This window comes from Anoplopoma fimbria, chromosome 9 (genome assembly GCF_027596085.1).
Source record: "Anoplopoma fimbria isolate UVic2021 breed Golden Eagle Sablefish chromosome 9, Afim_UVic_2022, whole genome shotgun sequence".
NCBI lineage: Eukaryota > Metazoa > Chordata > Actinopteri > Perciformes > Anoplopomatidae > Anoplopoma > Anoplopoma fimbria.
In genome coordinates this window covers 28384173-28401211 of record NC_072457.1, presented here as the reverse complement: position 1 = coordinate 28401211, position 17039 = coordinate 28384173, and the positions used below count along the sequence as shown (strand labels likewise).

General features: G+C 41.8%; 2 protein-coding genes across 3 annotated transcripts; one reads left to right on the top strand and one right to left on the bottom strand.

The window, feature by feature from the left end:
• The first annotated feature begins 195 nt into the window (after positions 1-195).
• Positions 196-9004, top strand: LOC129096440 (ADP-ribosylation factor-binding protein GGA1-like). The gene is made up of 17 exons (XM_054605221.1): positions 196-248; positions 807-891; positions 1230-1305; positions 1430-1528; positions 1760-1883; positions 2634-2734; positions 2872-2952; positions 3466-3603; positions 3691-3772; positions 3931-4041; positions 4145-4288; positions 4635-4678; positions 4791-4981; positions 5083-5360; positions 5488-5657; positions 5755-5865; positions 5961-9004. The coding sequence occupies exons 1-17, from the start codon at positions 197-199 to the stop codon at positions 6069-6071; spliced, it is 1998 nt and encodes a 665-aa protein (XP_054461196.1). The 5' UTR covers position 196; the 3' UTR covers positions 6072-9004.
• Positions 9005-9053: 49 nt separating this feature from the next.
• LOC129096441 (probable ATP-dependent RNA helicase DDX17) lies at positions 9054-16919 on the bottom strand. Of its 2 annotated transcripts, none has more exons than XM_054605222.1 (13): positions 16662-16919; positions 15784-15943; positions 15364-15460; positions 15071-15204; positions 14321-14386; positions 14057-14198; positions 13745-13905; positions 13458-13630; positions 13192-13302; positions 12996-13057; positions 12715-12774; positions 10433-10669; positions 9054-10346 (listed from the first exon to the last, which is right to left on the bottom strand). In XM_054605222.1, the coding sequence occupies exons 1-13, from the start codon at positions 16703-16705 to the stop codon at positions 9838-9840; spliced, it is 1956 nt and encodes a 651-aa protein (XP_054461197.1). In that variant the 5' UTR covers positions 16706-16919; the 3' UTR covers positions 9054-9837. The 2 variants fall into 2 exon arrangements, with proteins under 2 accessions (XP_054461197.1, XP_054461198.1); XM_054605223.1 differs by having other exon boundaries at positions 10436-10669.
• Positions 16920-17039: the final 120 nt, after the last annotated feature.

Below are 17039 nucleotides of genomic sequence, written 5' to 3'. Positions count from 1 at the left end.
TCACGCGATATGTTACAAAATCACGCGATATGTTACAAAATCACGCGATAGTTGCCACTTGTTTAGAATTCCCGAAAGATGGCGGCGGCGGCGCAAAATCACGCGATATGTTACAAAATCACGCGATATGTTGCAAAATCACGCGATATGTTACAAAATCACGCGATAGTTGCCATTTGTTTAGAATTCCCGAAAGATGGCGGCGGCGGCGGCGCCTCCGGATGAGGTTACCCTGCAGTCTCGCATCAGTAAGTCATTATGATGGACAGTCAGACGGATTTATGAATGGAGAGAGATAGTAGATACGCTTACAAGAGAATCGGAGACGTATTGTCGGCCAGACCACTTTAGGAAGGGAAGAGATGTGTGACACTAAAGAGAGCGAATGTCATCAAAATATAAAGTGCAGTTGTTAAGGAACAAACTCACACGTTTACTGTGCTCGTACTGTGAGCTCATATGATGTTTACTGTTGACAGGTCGAGGTTATCGATGCTACACAAGCATGACACTTAACACGAAATCAATGTCCAGCTGACTGCTAACATCAGCTAGTTAGCTGCTGACAAGACAAGCCACATGAGCCCAAAACCAGGAACCAAACCGATGCTTCACGTCTGATCTAACCGGGTAACGTGACAGGATTCAGACATCCTTTTCTCCGCCTCTCTCCAAACCAGAGGACTCATAGTTTGCATAAAGCAAACAGCTGCTGACAGGGATGACAGGCGTGTCTGAGACTTGACTCAGTACTTTGCTGCTGTGAAATCAGACACTTCAGCTTAATGTATTTTCCTTTTGCACAGACAAGGCCACCAATCCTTTGAATAAGGAGACTGATTTGGACAATATCAAGGGATTTTGTGATCAGCTCAACAATGAACCAGAAGGGTGAGATGATGATGAATACGTCACACCATTTCAGAGTACATGTTTGTTAATCACCATATGCAAAATGTAGAATTAAATCAGCAATGTGCCAGTGGTTGATCTACATTCTAACAACTTGGTTTAAACCAGTTTCACAGCTGTCACAACTATGTAAAAAACAATATATGAGCTACATAATATTATTCCACAACATGAGACATGTCAGACCATTCACATTTTTATGCCACGGGTGTTTTGCTTCACACTCGCCAAATCATTTTTCCAGTGTGCTTGCAGCACATTTTAAATTCATGTCTTGCATTAATCTGCAAAGGTTACATTTTGTTGTTCTCCATCAGTCCCCAGCTTGCAACCAGACTTCTGGCCCACAAAATCCAGTCTCCCCAGGAATGGGAGGCTATGCAAGCGCTTTTGGTAAGCTAACATGTGTAAAGGTCTGCAGAACACCACATTAGAAACCACTTGTCAATATAGTTTTTACTGTGAAGGCTTGTCTGTACAAATGTTAAAAAAAACAAAACAATTACACAATTCCCAGGTTCTGGAAACATGCATGAAGAACTGTGGAAAGCGATTTCACAGTGAGGTTGGAAAGTTTCGCTTTCTCAATGAACTCATCAAAGTGGTGTCCCCTAAGGTAATGATCCCAGTCTATTATTCCTACATACCTGTTTGGCTGCAAATTATTTTGTGTAGGGCTTTGCGAACCAGAGGAAGAACTTGCTTATTGCTTAGGAAAACCTTACGGGAAAGGTTAAAGAAAATTACAGAACAGTAGGCCAGTCGTCAGTGTATTTATCTAGTTGTTGTTCAAGCATAAACGCATTTCACATTAACAACTAAAATATGAATTCCCTCTTTTCTGCAGTATTTGGGTGCCCGGTCTCCAGAGCCAGTGAAGAAGAAGGTGTTAGAAATAATATACAGCTGGACAGTGAGGCTGCCTGATGAGACCAAGATAGTAGACGCCTATCAAATGCTGAAAAAACAGGGTGAGCGCTTCAGGACAAAAAGAGAACATGACAAACAATCAAGATAAACAAAAAGTAGTAAGGACTGTTCGATCCCCACTCGGGGCCTTTCTGTGTGGAGTTTGCATGTTGCAAGTTTCCTCCCACCACTAAAACATAAGTGCTGGGCGTCTGGGCAGGGGTGGATGTTGCATCAGGAAGGGCCGTGGCGTAAAACCAAATCACATATGTGGATCATAAAATCAGGTTGAGGACAAGGTTACCAACTAGAAGGAATTAGAGGATCCTCTGTGGTGAACCCTTAACAGGCACACCAAAAATAATAATAAGAAGGTTTCTAACTTTTTTTTTTTAGTTCCCATATTTGACTAATAATGTGTTTTTCGGTTCCTGATCATTTCCTTTTATTAACAAACAGTGTTTTGTACAAGGTTGTGTCAGTTCTCCTTTTCATAGTGCTGAGCCACAAACATGAGACTAATGTCCTTAGTCATGCTTTGTTGAATGTTGTGTGATCTAAGTGTTATGCAGTTGTTGTGTATGAACCATATCTTTGGCACGTTGGTTTGTGATGCATTTGACAGAATGCGACTGACTGTCTTGTTATAAATTTGTTGTATTATCTTAAGTAAGTGTCCAGAACAATGTTATAGCACCAGTATCACATAGGTCATGTAGAGGACTCTGATTCATAGGTGACCCAGATGACCTAGACTTGGCTGATCTGTTTGTTCTCATGTGAGGTTAATGGCTGTCCTTGCTCTCTTCCAGGCATTGTCAAGCTGGATCCTGTGCTTCCTGATGAAAAACCCCTCCCACCCCCTCCACCCAGAGCCAAAAATGTCATCTTTGAGGATGAGGAGAAATCCAAGGTATGAGTGATGCATCGAGGCACCCATCAATCTGAACAGGGTTTAACTCCTGGGAAAACCCTCAACTGAAAAACTGTTTACAAGTTCTCTTCCTCTTTTCTTTCCTCTCCCTCTTCTGTCCTATCCTGTTTTTGTAGACGCTGTCTCGCTTATTGAACAGCACTCACCAAGAAGATCTAAGAGCAGCAAACAAGCTCATTAAGGAAATGGTCCAGGAGGTGAGTCTTTGGTTTTGTTTACCAAATGTGCTGTACAGTATGTGGTCTTACATGCATGTCTGTCTGCGGTTTTCCACCATTTGCACAAAAGACTGGTGTGTGTCTTTGCACAAAAGACACACCAGATTATGTAGCATGATAACATTAATGCATCTGGATATTCGTGTTTAGGCCTTTTTAGGATTATCATTGTGTTTAATACTTTATGAGTTATGACCTCAATCTACTGAAAAGCTGAATATCCAATTATTAATCAAGGTTTTGATCTATGTATTATCAAACACCAGGCTTTAGTTTCATCAAGAAATTACTAAACTGAAGAATCTTGAAACTTGTTTTACTGATTACACATTTAGTATAATTTTATAAAAATTGTTTATATAAGAAAATGTATAGGAGTAGTCCTTAACTGTAATATCGCTTTTTATTACCATTATACATTATATTGTCTCCCTTGTCGTCATCGTGATGAACATATTCACTCATTGTGAGATCCTATCGCTGTTTTTTCAGGACCAAAAGCGTGTAGAGAAGGTATCGAAGCGATTAAACGCCATCCAGGAGGTGAAGGAGAGTGTCAGCCTGCTGAGCCAGTTGCTGGAGGGCTACAGCAAGGAGAGCTGCTCCCAGAGCAACCAGGAACTCATTAAGGTTAGCACAGCTCAGCACATTAAAGATTAGCTGCAGTCTAGTTATTCTGCTTGTGCCACTCTGTTTTTAACATGTGTTTGTTTGCAGGATCTTTACCAGCGCTGTGAGAAGATGAGGCCTACACTATTCCGATTAGCAAGTGATACAGAGGATAGTGACGATGCTTTAGGTAAGGTTGCTGACTTAATGACTTTGACAGTATGTCATATTAGAAAGGCATTAATTAGGTCACTTTTTTCCCCGACACAAATTTCACAGAATCAGGCCCATTTTCAAACCATAAAACCACATTGGTGGTGCTAATGAGCTTATTTTTTCTGCTTCTAGCCGATATCCTACAGGCCAATGACAGCCTGACTCAGGTCATCAACCTGTACAGGCAGCTGGTGAAGGGAGAGGATGTGTCGAAGGACGGCATAACCATGCCCTCACAAGCAGGTAGGTGCATGCTAGTGATTTGGCTTCTATCATTGTTTACTAAGCTTGATCAACACGTTTGTGGACTTCAAGATCACAACTGTGTTCCCTCTGTCCAAAACAGGCAGCAGTAGCTCAGCTCTCGTAGACTTGATGGGACTTAATGCATCAGCCAACGCAACACCATCCAACCCAGAGCCCTCCAGCCTCCAGACCCTGACTCAGAACATGGGCCTCAGCCTCTTGGATGATGAGCTCATGTCACTAGGTAAACACAAATAAAACTCATCTGGCTTGTTAACGCAAAGGTAGATTACTAATCCTCATTTTGTAACAAGCAATGACGAGTCAGCACAGTGAGCTCAGTTTGTGGCTCACACTCCTGCTGGCTGAAACAGCATCCTCAGATAAAAGCCACATCTGGATAGACCACAACAAAGCTACACTCATTCACAGCCTTACTAGAAGTTTTTCACAAACTCTTGGTCTGCTTCTAATTTTAAAATTGTGTTCAGGATTTGTTTGAAATAATTTTGAACAGTATTTAATTTTGTTGTTATCACTAAAAGTTGGAATAAAATTGAGTTAACCTTTTGTTGTCTATTATTTCCTAGGACTGAATGTAACGGAAAACTTCGACTCTCAGCACAATTTTCAGGTGCACTGAAATTTTAATAAAATGTCTGATTTTACAAAACCGTATCCAATCCTTTCCATCTTCTCATACACTTTTTGACGGCAAACCTTAACCCCTCCGTTTGTTCTCTCAGTCCTCTGATGGCACAGAATCTTTTTCTACATCGGTCCCTGCTGCAGTGCTGCTACCAGCTGTGGTCCAAACACCACAAGCTGCACCAGCAGGGGGGCCCGCTGCTCCTCCTAAACCCATGGAAGAGCTGGAATTGTTGGGGAAGACATTGTTACAGCAGTCACTACCCCCACAGAGCCAGCAGGTCAAATGGTAAGTTAAATAAACTGGAGTATATGGAATTAATTACCTTTTTAAAGTCGTTAAAGTGTGTGATGCAAGTATGTCTGTGTTTGCTGTTCTTCAACATCTAGGGATAAGATCCAACCTCAGTCCAGAGTCACCTTACGAGATCTGCAGACCAAGTCCAATGCCGGCTCTAGACCCGCTCCTACTGGAACCACCACCGCCTCCTATTGTCCCGCTCCTGCTCCAGGGCCCACATTTGCTGTCCATTCAGAGCAGCCGGATACTCTCCTCCTCTCCAGCCTCAGTCTGGCAGCTGCTGAGAAAGGCTCATTAGCTCCTACTGACCCCCATGACAACCCCTCTCTATCTGACGTTACCGTGCCTCTGGAAGCAATCAAACCTAGTAAGCGGGAGCAATAACACCAGGCCCGACAGTGACGCTGGGTCTGGTCATATGTGCAGTTTTCTCTCTTTATTTCTTTTCATCATCTTCTGTTTTGTCCCGCCCCGTGTCTGCACATATGTTTCAGGCAATTTATTACCAGTGACTGTATTCGACAAACACAGCCTCCGGGTGTTGTTCACCTTTGCCCGTGACTGTCCTCCTTCGCGGCCTGACGTGCTGGTGGTGATCATCTCCATGCTGTCATCGGCCCCCATTCCCGTCACCAACATCCGCTTTCAGGCAGCTGTGCCAAAGGTTGGTCTAAGGCAATCTGGTGGAAACAATGTCTTTCGACTAAAGTATTATTTGTGCATATCACTTGTTAATATGATTTTCGTGTGGTTGTGCCTAGGTGATGAGAGTAAGGCTGCAGCCTCCCTCTAGCACCGAGCTCCCCGCCTTCAATCCCATCCTGCCTCCAGCCGCCGTCACACAGATCCTGCTGTTGGCTAACCCTCACAAGGTGCTCTGCCTTTTGGTGATAAACACTGAATGTAAACTAAGACTTTTTTTCTTTTTGTTTACGAGAAAACTGATATTTCTTCTCCTGTGTTTCAGGAAAAAGTACGTTTGCGATACAAGCTGACATTCAACCTGGGGGACAAATGTCATGATGAATCTGGTGATGTGGACCAGTTCCCGCCTCCAAACACTTGGGGAAACCTGTAGGGAGAAAAAACCCACCTCCTGTCATCTGAACTGCTGCTTCCTTTAGATTTAGGTTGAAGTTGTCCCACATCACTGGCTTGAGATGAGACTGCCTCTTTACACGTCAGTGGTTTCAAACTCTTGTTTGGTAATACAAACTGACGTGAGACCAGTTGTGGGAACCAGCTTCTACCTTGTGCCTTCTGTCGCGCCTTCCTGTCCTTTGTTCAATCATCTCCGCGTTCCTGTGTTTAGTACTGTTGATATTTTTTCTTCTTCCAACAATCATTCCAATGCTTTACCGTCAGAAACATTGATTCAATGCAGTGACTTTTGGGAAAACAAGTTGAGCCTCTAAAAAAAACTTAATGTGTGCATTTTTCTGTTTAACAATCCTCTCAGATGTCCATGTCATGGGATAACATGTAGCAGCTGGTATCTCACATTATTTCTCAACCTTAAAGCAAGTGTCTGATTAATTCCCTACTTTGGATAGCATGAGCAAAAATGTCCCACAATCAGAGTATTGTAGTGCGACCAGTGTTCAGAGTAGGGTTGAAACAAATCACAATAATACTTTTCAGTTAATCTTGAAGTCGGTTACATGCTTAAGGTGATGTTTACAGTCCAACCAACAGCCAAAACACCCAATGTTTTCAACCTACGACAGAAATAGTTGGTATTTTTACATGACAAATAACTTGATTTTCAGAATTTGAATTCTTATCAAATGATGAATTGATTAATTGTTCCAGCAGTATATCAGTGGTCAGAGAAGAGCAGCATTAATGTACTTAAAAGTCAGATGCTATCATGCTTAACTTTTAGCAAACCACTTCAAATGCATAGGGAAATAATGAAACAAAATGTAATTATCACTTTGAAATTATCGAAGTCGTTCCCTTATATTCAATGCAGACAGTTCAAAGTATGAGTTCATCAAAAATGCAGTAATAACTGGGAAAATATCAGGAGAAATAACATCAGTGTCTCCTGGTTGCATTAATAATGAATTGGTATGTCATTTTTAAGTGTTGTCTTTTAATATTAATGTCATACGTGCACAGTGTTTGTCCGAGCTGTGACATACAACAGTTACCACAGAAGACTTGTCATATTGGGAAAAGCACAGTTGTTTAACGCATTGTCAAAATGTCTTCTGTGAAGGATTACAAAGGGAGGGTACTTAACATCTGCCCCTGTAATATTACTGAAATTTAGCTTTTCATTTCTGCACTTTTCAACGATTGGGGACACTTTTTTATGTTATGTTTCACTCAGGATTTTAATTTTGAGTTATTTTACACAACATGAACTATCATGCACCTATTGTTTTAATTTTGCACATGAAACCATTCCACATTACAATATAGTCTTTTCTCATTTGCTGCCTTTCCACTGTTGATTGACCCAAAGAGGGACATGTGACGTCCTGAGTTGACATTACGTACATCCGGTCTGATTCTACCACATGTGCCTGAGATGAAACGTTTGATTTTCATTTGCTCCTGTACATATATGTATACAAAATTACGAGTTTGATCTTTGTCTCTGATTTCATACGTCCATGTCCGTATCAGAAACTATTTGTGAAACAAGTAATGTTACAGAATTATCCTAATAACTACGGCCACTGAGTTGATTGGAGCGCTAAAAAGTCATAAAGATTAAAATAAAATTATATCGGAGGCAGACTGGTTTCCACCTGATAAATAGGATACTGAAATACATGTGAAACTCCAAATGTGTTTAACTACAATAGAGCCGGAGATTCCGTTCATGAGATGATGAGGGATCCATTTCTATCACCCACTGAGTTATATTGATTCTGTTCAAGTGTTTCTTACGGACCATCAACTCGCATCATCACACCGTGCCATTAATATTCTGATAGGCTGTTTCATAATACTATGGATGAGCTATTTCATTACCCTAGATATTTGCTTTCATTTATTTACAGCTACACCACTAACTTGTCCAAGACTGGAAGGAAGAAAGCAATAATGAGACAAAAAATAGCCTCAGTAACCACCTTTCAGTCCTCCGTGGCTCAATCTGATTGCAAATAATGGACATTGCACGATTTATTGTAAACTATGCATCAAAGGGACTGTAACAGGTTTGACTACATTGCCAGAAACTGATTTATGCACATATTTGCCTTTTGTTATTGCCTACAAGTTAATTGCATTTTCCTCTTTAGGATGAACAGCGGCAGATAAGGGATTAACTCAGCAGGTCACCTGTGATTTGTCGGCCCTGTCTGCACTGATGGATTACAGTTACAAACCCTGCTATCGCACTAATCCCACGACCAGGAAAATTGCCAGAAACATGAGACAGGACCCTCATGTCTCGTAGCCATGCTATATCATGCCTGGGTGTCGTATTCATTGAGGTGCATTTAGGGTTACGCTAAAAATGTGCAAGTTATTGCAGAGCTCCCCCTTTACAAAACCTATTACAGATACAAATCCCTATCCTTAATAACCTTCGTCTTTTACTTAATAACCTCTTTGCTTCAGTTTGCAGTACATTGCAAAAGGTCATGAACATGAACAGGCACTGTGCATGCAAATCTGTTATCCTCGTCCAGCTTCAACTGTATCGTCAGACTGGACCTCCCACATTCATTTTAAATGGCAAGAGGAAAAACAACTTGAGGAACTAGAAACATGTAACTTAAAACCTAAAGCGAGTGAATCAACTAAACTGGATCCAAATTGTTAAGATTGTTTCACAACTGAGAGAAAAACAAACTAAGTGTTGTGACAAGGCCACTAATTACAGTATGTGTCTATTTGTGAGGGAGTCAAACTGTCTTTTCATTTGTGTTCCTAATGTAAATAAAAGCTTTGTGCAATAATGTATATTTACATACATGTACATACTGCTGGATACAAAATGAGAATGTACTACAAATGTGTATTTAAGGCAAATAAAGTCATTTGTATGGGGAATTTGACGTATACCAATTTGACAAATTATTTTTTAAGTAGAAAATACTGTTTTGACTGTTTTTATTTATGAAGAAAAAATACATGATGAACAAAAGATGAAACAAACTGCAATTTAGTCCAAATTGCATACGAAAATAGGTCTGCATTAGCGGATCTGCTCATTAAAGCAATATGGGAGTTAACAACAGTTATAAGTAAATAGAAATACAGAAGTTTTGTCTTGCTTAAGGAAAGTAAAGAGTGAGAATGTATCCAAATTGTTATGACTGAACAAAAAATTGTGGTTGCATGGTAACAAAACTATGGAATAAGATTCACAACTTGGATCACTGCTTCAATGTTTAGAATAACACAAACCCCAAAATGAATGCAATAATTAGAATATAGTGCTAGTCAAAACCTTAAACAAAATAAGCAAAACATGTCTAACTTTAATAAAACCAGAGAGCAACACATGACTCTGGACTGGGATGGTATATAATAGAAATAAACATTCCCATAGGCCAACACTTTCAACCACATACCACTGAGGCCTAATTTCATTGTAATCAAATCCTAATACAGCTGATGGACGACACAACTTAAACTGGAGATTGACAAATAAAATGCCATGGTACATGGTTAAGTTGAGGTTGGAAAAAAGAAAAGGTAAAAGTTCGTCAAAAAGCATGAAACAAATTAAAGATATATAAGCCCTTACCTCCTTAGCTATACGCTTGATCAAATCCCCGTCTCTTGGAGAGGGAAAGAGTTGGAGAGTTTAAACAAAATTACACTTTGAACACGCTAAGTAGCGACAATTAACTCAGTGCTTCTTGCTCATAATTCTACTTCCTCAGAGGGTGAGGGCCTGGAGGAGGAGGAGGGGGAGGAGAAGCAAAAGGGTAAGGCGGTTGCCCAATGAAGCCCATGAGCGTTTGCTGTTGCTGAGCAAACTGATGAGGCATCAGAGGCTGCAATCCCCCTGATAATGGGGGAGGAGGAAGAGCAGGAGGAGGCTGTCCAAACGGACCCTGCGGCTGGCTGGACTTTTGCGGACCTCCACTGGCCTGGGCTCCGTTGTGGGAGTTGTAGGCCCCGCTGCCACTGTAGCTCTGGTACTGATCTGAGCCCGAGCTGTGGCTGTTCCTGTGATCCCGGCCTCTGTCCCTGTAGGAGGAAGTGGAGCGGTCTCCATCACGGTTGTTGTGGCTGTCACGGCTGAAGCTACTGCCGTGGTCTCTGCTGCTGCTGCCGCCGCCGCCGCCACGGCCAGCATGCATGCGGCGATCACAATCCCCCTGGTACATATTGTTAGGGTTGTTGGAGCTGCTGCCACGGTAACGCATTCTGCCACCTGTAACAAACAAAAAACGTAATGTCAGTATTATTATTATATCTCATTACATTATGATGGACTGTGATGTACTAGGTTGTTCTTACCACCTCCTCCTAAACCACGCCCCGACTCCACGAACTGAAGCAGTTTAGGGTTGATGGCCTGCCGGGCCTCCGCCAGCACCCGGACCAGGTCTCGAGCCTGCCGTATGTTCCCTGGGGTGAAGAAGGTGTAGGCAGTCCCCTTGTTGGAACTGCGGGCCGTACGTCCAATACGGTGGACATAATCCTCAGAGGAGCCGGGATAGTCATAGTTGATGACGAACTTGATGTCTTCCACATCTTTTGCATAAAGAGCAATTGGTTTTATAAGATGGAGGAAAGGAAAAATATGATAATTTCACAGGGCAGAAAGCTTTTGGAAAAAAGAATGATCATTTAACCACTAAAAGAGCTGATGGTTTTTATGTAAATATATATATTGTTAATAAAAATCAAACAAATAACTTACCTGGTTTATTCACATGAAAATGTGATCCACAAGTCCAAATATACATTTTAGTTAACCACCATTATAAATGATTTAAATCCTACACAGTTAAAACTGAACTTGATCTCAGTTTTTTTTTTTTTTTTTTTTTTTTTTTACATTAAACTTTACAGAAATTGTATTAAGGCTTCAAAATCTTCACATCTATTTAAGTACTGGGTAAAATATGTGACGACAAGGAGCCTGTTTCGTATTACAGAAAACGGGGGGCTTTGACAGCACTGCTGATCAATAAGTTTTCTCCTCCATCATGACAGCGGGAAGTTATTTCACCAACCACGACCGACTGAATGACTGAATGACAGAATGACGATGTGCCGGGATTAAAACTGTGATTTCCACGGTGGAAGTACCTGAATGTATGGTGAGCTCATGGAGGCGTTAAGAGAAAGGGGCGGTGAGGTACTTACCCCCGTCATGTCGTTTTAACAAAGTGGTCATTTCCCCCTGATCAGTCCTGGTTTATAGGGGCTGAGGGGGAGGGAGACCGGATTCATCCCTCACCTTCTGCACACACCAGCAAGGTCAGACGGGAGCAGAACCGTTTAACACACACAACCGCTGTGTTTGTTGCTCTCTCGCTGCATGGCAGGACCCTCCTCAGACCCTGGCCAGGACTGGATCCAGACGAGCCCATCTAACTCTCTGTCCCCTGTCTGTCTGCTTTTTGGGACGGACCGATGGACAGACAAACAGGAACCTCAGGCTTCTCCCAAGCAAGGCTCGTTGGATTTTAAAACTCTGACAATACTGGGCAGGGGGATCTTAGTTACCCAAGAGGAATAAGAGGGCTTTAATCCCTCTAAAACTAGCCAAACTTCTACTTTAACGTGACTGACGGGGAAGGGACAGCAGCGCAGACTGTTACAGCTGCCGTGTGCTGCCAAACCCTGAGAGGAGAAGAGGGGAAAAAAGAACAAGGATACGGTCATAGGAATTTTAGCAAGTCAAAGACACTTCACTTATCCCCCCTTCTCACATTTATCCTGCCAACACATTAGATAGCCACCATAGCCTTCCTGTTGGTGGACCAGAGACAAATCAGCTGACACTGTCCTACTCAAATGCATCCGCAAGACTTAACAATATATATCATTTTGCAGAAATATATCAAACAAAAGATCTCTATACAATACAATTTATTAATATGTGGAAGAACGGGTCATATGAGCAGCATCTTCTTTGAATTTGTACTGACACTATAAAGGAGACATAAGAAAAGGTGTGCAGTAGCATCTGCCCCACACGGCCCTCCTTTCATGCAGCGTGCCAAAGAGCCCCGGTTGAAGGAAGCTTTTTAAGTGCAGTAACAAGAAACAGACTATAAACCCAGCAGGCCTGCAGCCTCCATACTAGGGTTGAATTTAGCTGTCAGGTTATAATAGTAAGAGAGATTCTTATATATAATATACTGTGCTGATTTATTTCATTGTTCATCACCAAATTCAAACGGATACCACCAAATTCCTAGTGAGATAATGTCAACCAGACAAGATAATATAATATAAGATAAGATAAGATGAAATAAGATAATCCCGCAGCGGGGATATTTGCAGGACAATAGTCAACGGCAGTTAATTCAACATTTAATGTTGAGAAATGCATGTTGTTTTTACCCCGTCTCATTGCCAGATATAGCTTGTCTCATCTGTAGCATACTTACCTATTGGTCAAAAAAAATAGTTGCAGTTGTAGTGTACACACGTATGTTAACTGTGGCAATACTATTATTTTTTATAAAAAAAGGATTATTCACAGGAAAATGCATAAAGAATGAGAGGTGAGACATTCATGTGAGAGATTCTGCAGCTTTAACTGTATGTGTGAGCAGACATACCCAGACCACGAGAGGCCACATCCGTAGCAATCAGTATGGGAGCTTTACCACTCCGAAATTCTGTAGGATTAAACAAAATATGAGTAGGAATTAGACAAGGAAGTCCTCTCCACTCACACTCAACGCAGGCGATAATGAATACCTAACTTTAAAACTAGTGCCTTCACCGATTGATCAGCAGTCTTTGTGTTGTGACTATTCTGTGTTGTCCACTGACTCCACAGGTATGATGACGAGCACCAGTGTTGACTGGGAAATGTTATTGTTACAGTTTTTCTTACCTGCAAGTACCCAATCTCTTTCTGGCTGGCTCTTGTCTCCATGGATACACATGGCTGGCCATCTAGACAAAAAAACAAAACACAGTGACGTGGTAGTATTAGCAAAGACTCTGAATAGCTTCTGTCTATCAAATATTAATGATAATTCATCCTCGTACTAAAGTCATCAGGTTGTGTCATAACAGTCATTTCTCACCCTTCCCGCCTCATCCTCCTGGTAACTTCATCACAACGCTTCTTCGTCTCCACAAAGATGATGGTTTTGTTCTCTTTCTCAGCCATTATCTCCTCCATCAGCTGAAAAAGTCTGCAGACAGGGAGAAACAATCTTAGCACAGCAGTGGCACTAAGCTCAGTTTCAACTGTGTGAAATGATAAGCTAGTGTTCTGTAACTACACTGTAGCAGCTAATGAGATAATCATGACATAAAGTAATTTAAGGTCAGATGTCTTCTCCCTTACTTATGGTCCTTTTCAGTGTCCATGCAGACATCGACTATCTGCAGGATGTTGTGGTTGGCACTGAGCTCCAGAGCGCCAATGTTAATCTGGACGTGGTCCCTCAGGAAGTCCTCGGCAAGCTGCCGGACATCCTTCGGCCAGGTTGCGCTCCACATCAGAGTCTGTCTATCAGGCTAAAAGACAGAAAGAGAGAGAAAGCATGCAACTCATTTAACTTAAAATACTCTGATATTAATAAGTCAAAGTGATCGTTTTAAAATGTGCAGTCTGAGCCTAACTGAGCCTACCCTGATTTGTTCGACTATCTTGCGAATCTGTGGCTCAAAGCCCATGTCCAGCATGCGGTCAGCCTCATCCAGCACCAGGTAGGTGCAGCGCCGCAGGTTAGTCTTCCCGCTCTCCAGGAAGTCAATAAGGCGACCAGGTGTGGCGATACATATCTCTACACCTAGAGTCATACAAAATCAACATATCCCCAAAAAACAACACATATTATTAGATGCTTATAAATACACAAGCACGTATATGTTCAAGAGGATTTTTGATACATGGGTTTGGAAATGGATCTATTGCATGTGTCCGTCTGTAACAACACCCACCCCTCTCGAGGTCTCGAATCTGTGGTCCTTTGGGAGCTCCACCATAGACACAGGTGCTTTTGATACGGGAAGACTTGCCATAGTCAAATGCAACCTGTTGAACCTGCTGAGCCAGCTCTCTGGTTGGAGCCAACACCAGACACTATGAAGAGAAGTCAAAGAGGATTGAGGAAGGTGACACGGGCTGGTTGTCTGCCCACACTAAGACAGTACACATTAGAAAAAAACACCACCTTACATAAAACAAATGTAATTTGCACTCACAATTGGTCCGTCTCCCCTCTCCAGGTAGGGCTGGTGGTTGATGTGTACAATAGAAGGAAGAAGATACTGGAACAAAAAATAAACACAAACTACAAGTAAATAATTATCCTGTTATCATGTCACAAGGAAATCAAGCAAACAAATTCATCCATTCTCCTATGAATCTTTTCTAGGAAGACATATTTTAGACTGAATTAAACATTGGAACCACTCGTGCAACCAGATTTGTTCTTGAATGACATGAACAAGTGATTTAGGAGAACTTGCCACATTCACCAATTTTCTCACAGTTGATTTTTTTTTTCTTCAATTAAAGACTTCCTTTTATGGATCTCTGAAAGCAGGACTTCAATGTAGGAGATATGGGTCACGATGCATAGCCATTGGGGCATTAATTATGCTAATGTGACTTCTCATGACCGCTCGCTCTTTTACACACAGGTGCCGTTTACACTGGTCATCTACACAGTTATCTAAAGTTAAGACCTTTCACTGAATCCGATGTGGCACACTTGTACGAGCCCACCGTATGGAAAAAGTTAAGATAAAAATATGAAAATGTTCTTGCATGAGGTTCAATAATTCTCTGCAGTTGTGCTGCTGTTCCTGCTATGCATGTTTTCTTAGCTTGTATTTAATTTATGGGCTATGCATTTCAATTCTAATCTTATGTTAAGCTATCGGCACAATGTGCTATGTTAATAAACTTTTTAGAGCTAAATGTCACGGATGATGGCCAAGCAGCCTTACAGCCAGTGTCTTTCCGGAGCCAGTCTGTGCGATCCCCACCATGTCCCTGCCACTCAGGGCCACAGGGAAGCCCTGAGACTGGATTGCTGTTGGCTCCTTGAAGTTCTGCTGCATCAGCACATCCATCACATACTCTGTCAGAAGAAGAAGGGGGACAATCAACAAGACAGTTAAACTCTGGACTCTTCTGGATATTTTCTTCTTGTAAACATACCATGAGTCCTTGTAAGACACATTTTACAAACACTGCACCTTACAGACATTATGGTTTGTGTATTGGAAGGTTTACTAACGAGGAAACTCCGCCTGGTGAAAAGCAGGGATCGCCTTTGGACAGCCAGAGCCTCTGACGGTGATCTCCTTCTTTCTGCGAAACTCTTCCACTTCGTGCTAGATATAACATGATGATTGTGTATGAATTATAAATATTTATTATGTATTGAAATAACTCTGATTCAGTAAAGAAATATGATTATGATGAGACATTAAATTAGGTATGACTGTACTTCATCAATAAGAGGTTTAAATGTGTTATATATTGTTGCTTGGTGTATAAATATTGTCTGCAATTACCACATATATGATGATGGCCATCGCCATCGAAATTACTTTAAATGAGGGACATTGGAAAAATGCTTCACTTTGTCACTTTACATGTATGTTTTATGATTCATTAATGTTTGTGAGTGTGAGAAAGAAATATAACGATTTACCTGGCTCATGCGTTGGACCTCAGGGTGTTCAGCATAGAAGTTCTTCTCAAATTTCGGCAACTCGTCCAGGTTCCATTTCTTCTTGCGTAGACGCTCACCTGGGTTCCCAAACTTCATCGGTGGGGGTCCACTGCGACTGTTCATGGCCCCAAACCGAGGCCTGAGGGAGAGGGGCAAAGAGAAAAAGAGGACTGGGTAATCAGCAAGGCAATGTACTCTATATATCACATGCTGGCTTACATCATGCTAATGACTAACTATCAACAGCTGCTGTGTTTTAACTGCATTTACTTTGGTCACCAAACCTGTATTTTAAGTTTGTCTGTAACAAACAATTATTATGACCCCGGGGAGAATTCTGTTTTTCACCAAATCCACAAGGGGCCTCATGCAGACTGAAGTATATGTGGACGACGTTTATCATACATATATATATAAATGACATTTATTTATATATAAAATTGCAATTAAGTGATGAGGTTATGTACTGCATGTGTATGCCTAAACCCACTAATTACTCTTGCAAATGATAAAGTCCCGTTTATGAGTTAGAAAGCACAGCATTGGATACATGAACACACATTGATTGATACTGAGGAACATCACTGTTGAAGAAACAAACTAATCTTTGGTGCTCCAGCCACCAGACTTGGTGTTTACACGACCTTTACCCTGATGAATGCTGAGACTCACTCCAGCCTGGGGGGAGGCCTCCAGGACGTCCGAGCTTCTCCACTCTCATTCTGCATCTTTTCATGAGAATTTCTTAATTTTCAAAACTGCAAAGGCTTTTGGTCAAACTACCCGTGCTGTGCAGACATTATGCAAACAATGCTGCTGCAGTTCTCCTCGTATGTGAACAACAAACCCGTCGTTACCTGTCTCGTCCGCGGTCTCCGTAGGAGGAGGATCCCCCTCTCATGTTGACGGAATAAAGCAAGTCTTCTCCTTTCTAACGTAACGTTGAGCTTTAACGTTTCCCCCCCGGTTGGTTTACGTTGTGCGTAGTTATAAGATAGTATTTACGGTCGCTAAACGTGTCTACTAGTCGATAACTTCGCCTAAACACGGGCTTGGTAAACACTTTCTTACATGCGTCACGTTACGCTGGCTCAACCACTCGCCCCGCCCTCTTTGATGACGTACGTTGCGCTAGTAGTTCTACGTAGCCTGCGTCGATAGAACGGAGTCTACGCACTCAGCGTGCACTAAGTCATGATGGTGAATACCAATCTTTGTGCGTTCTACCGGTAGGT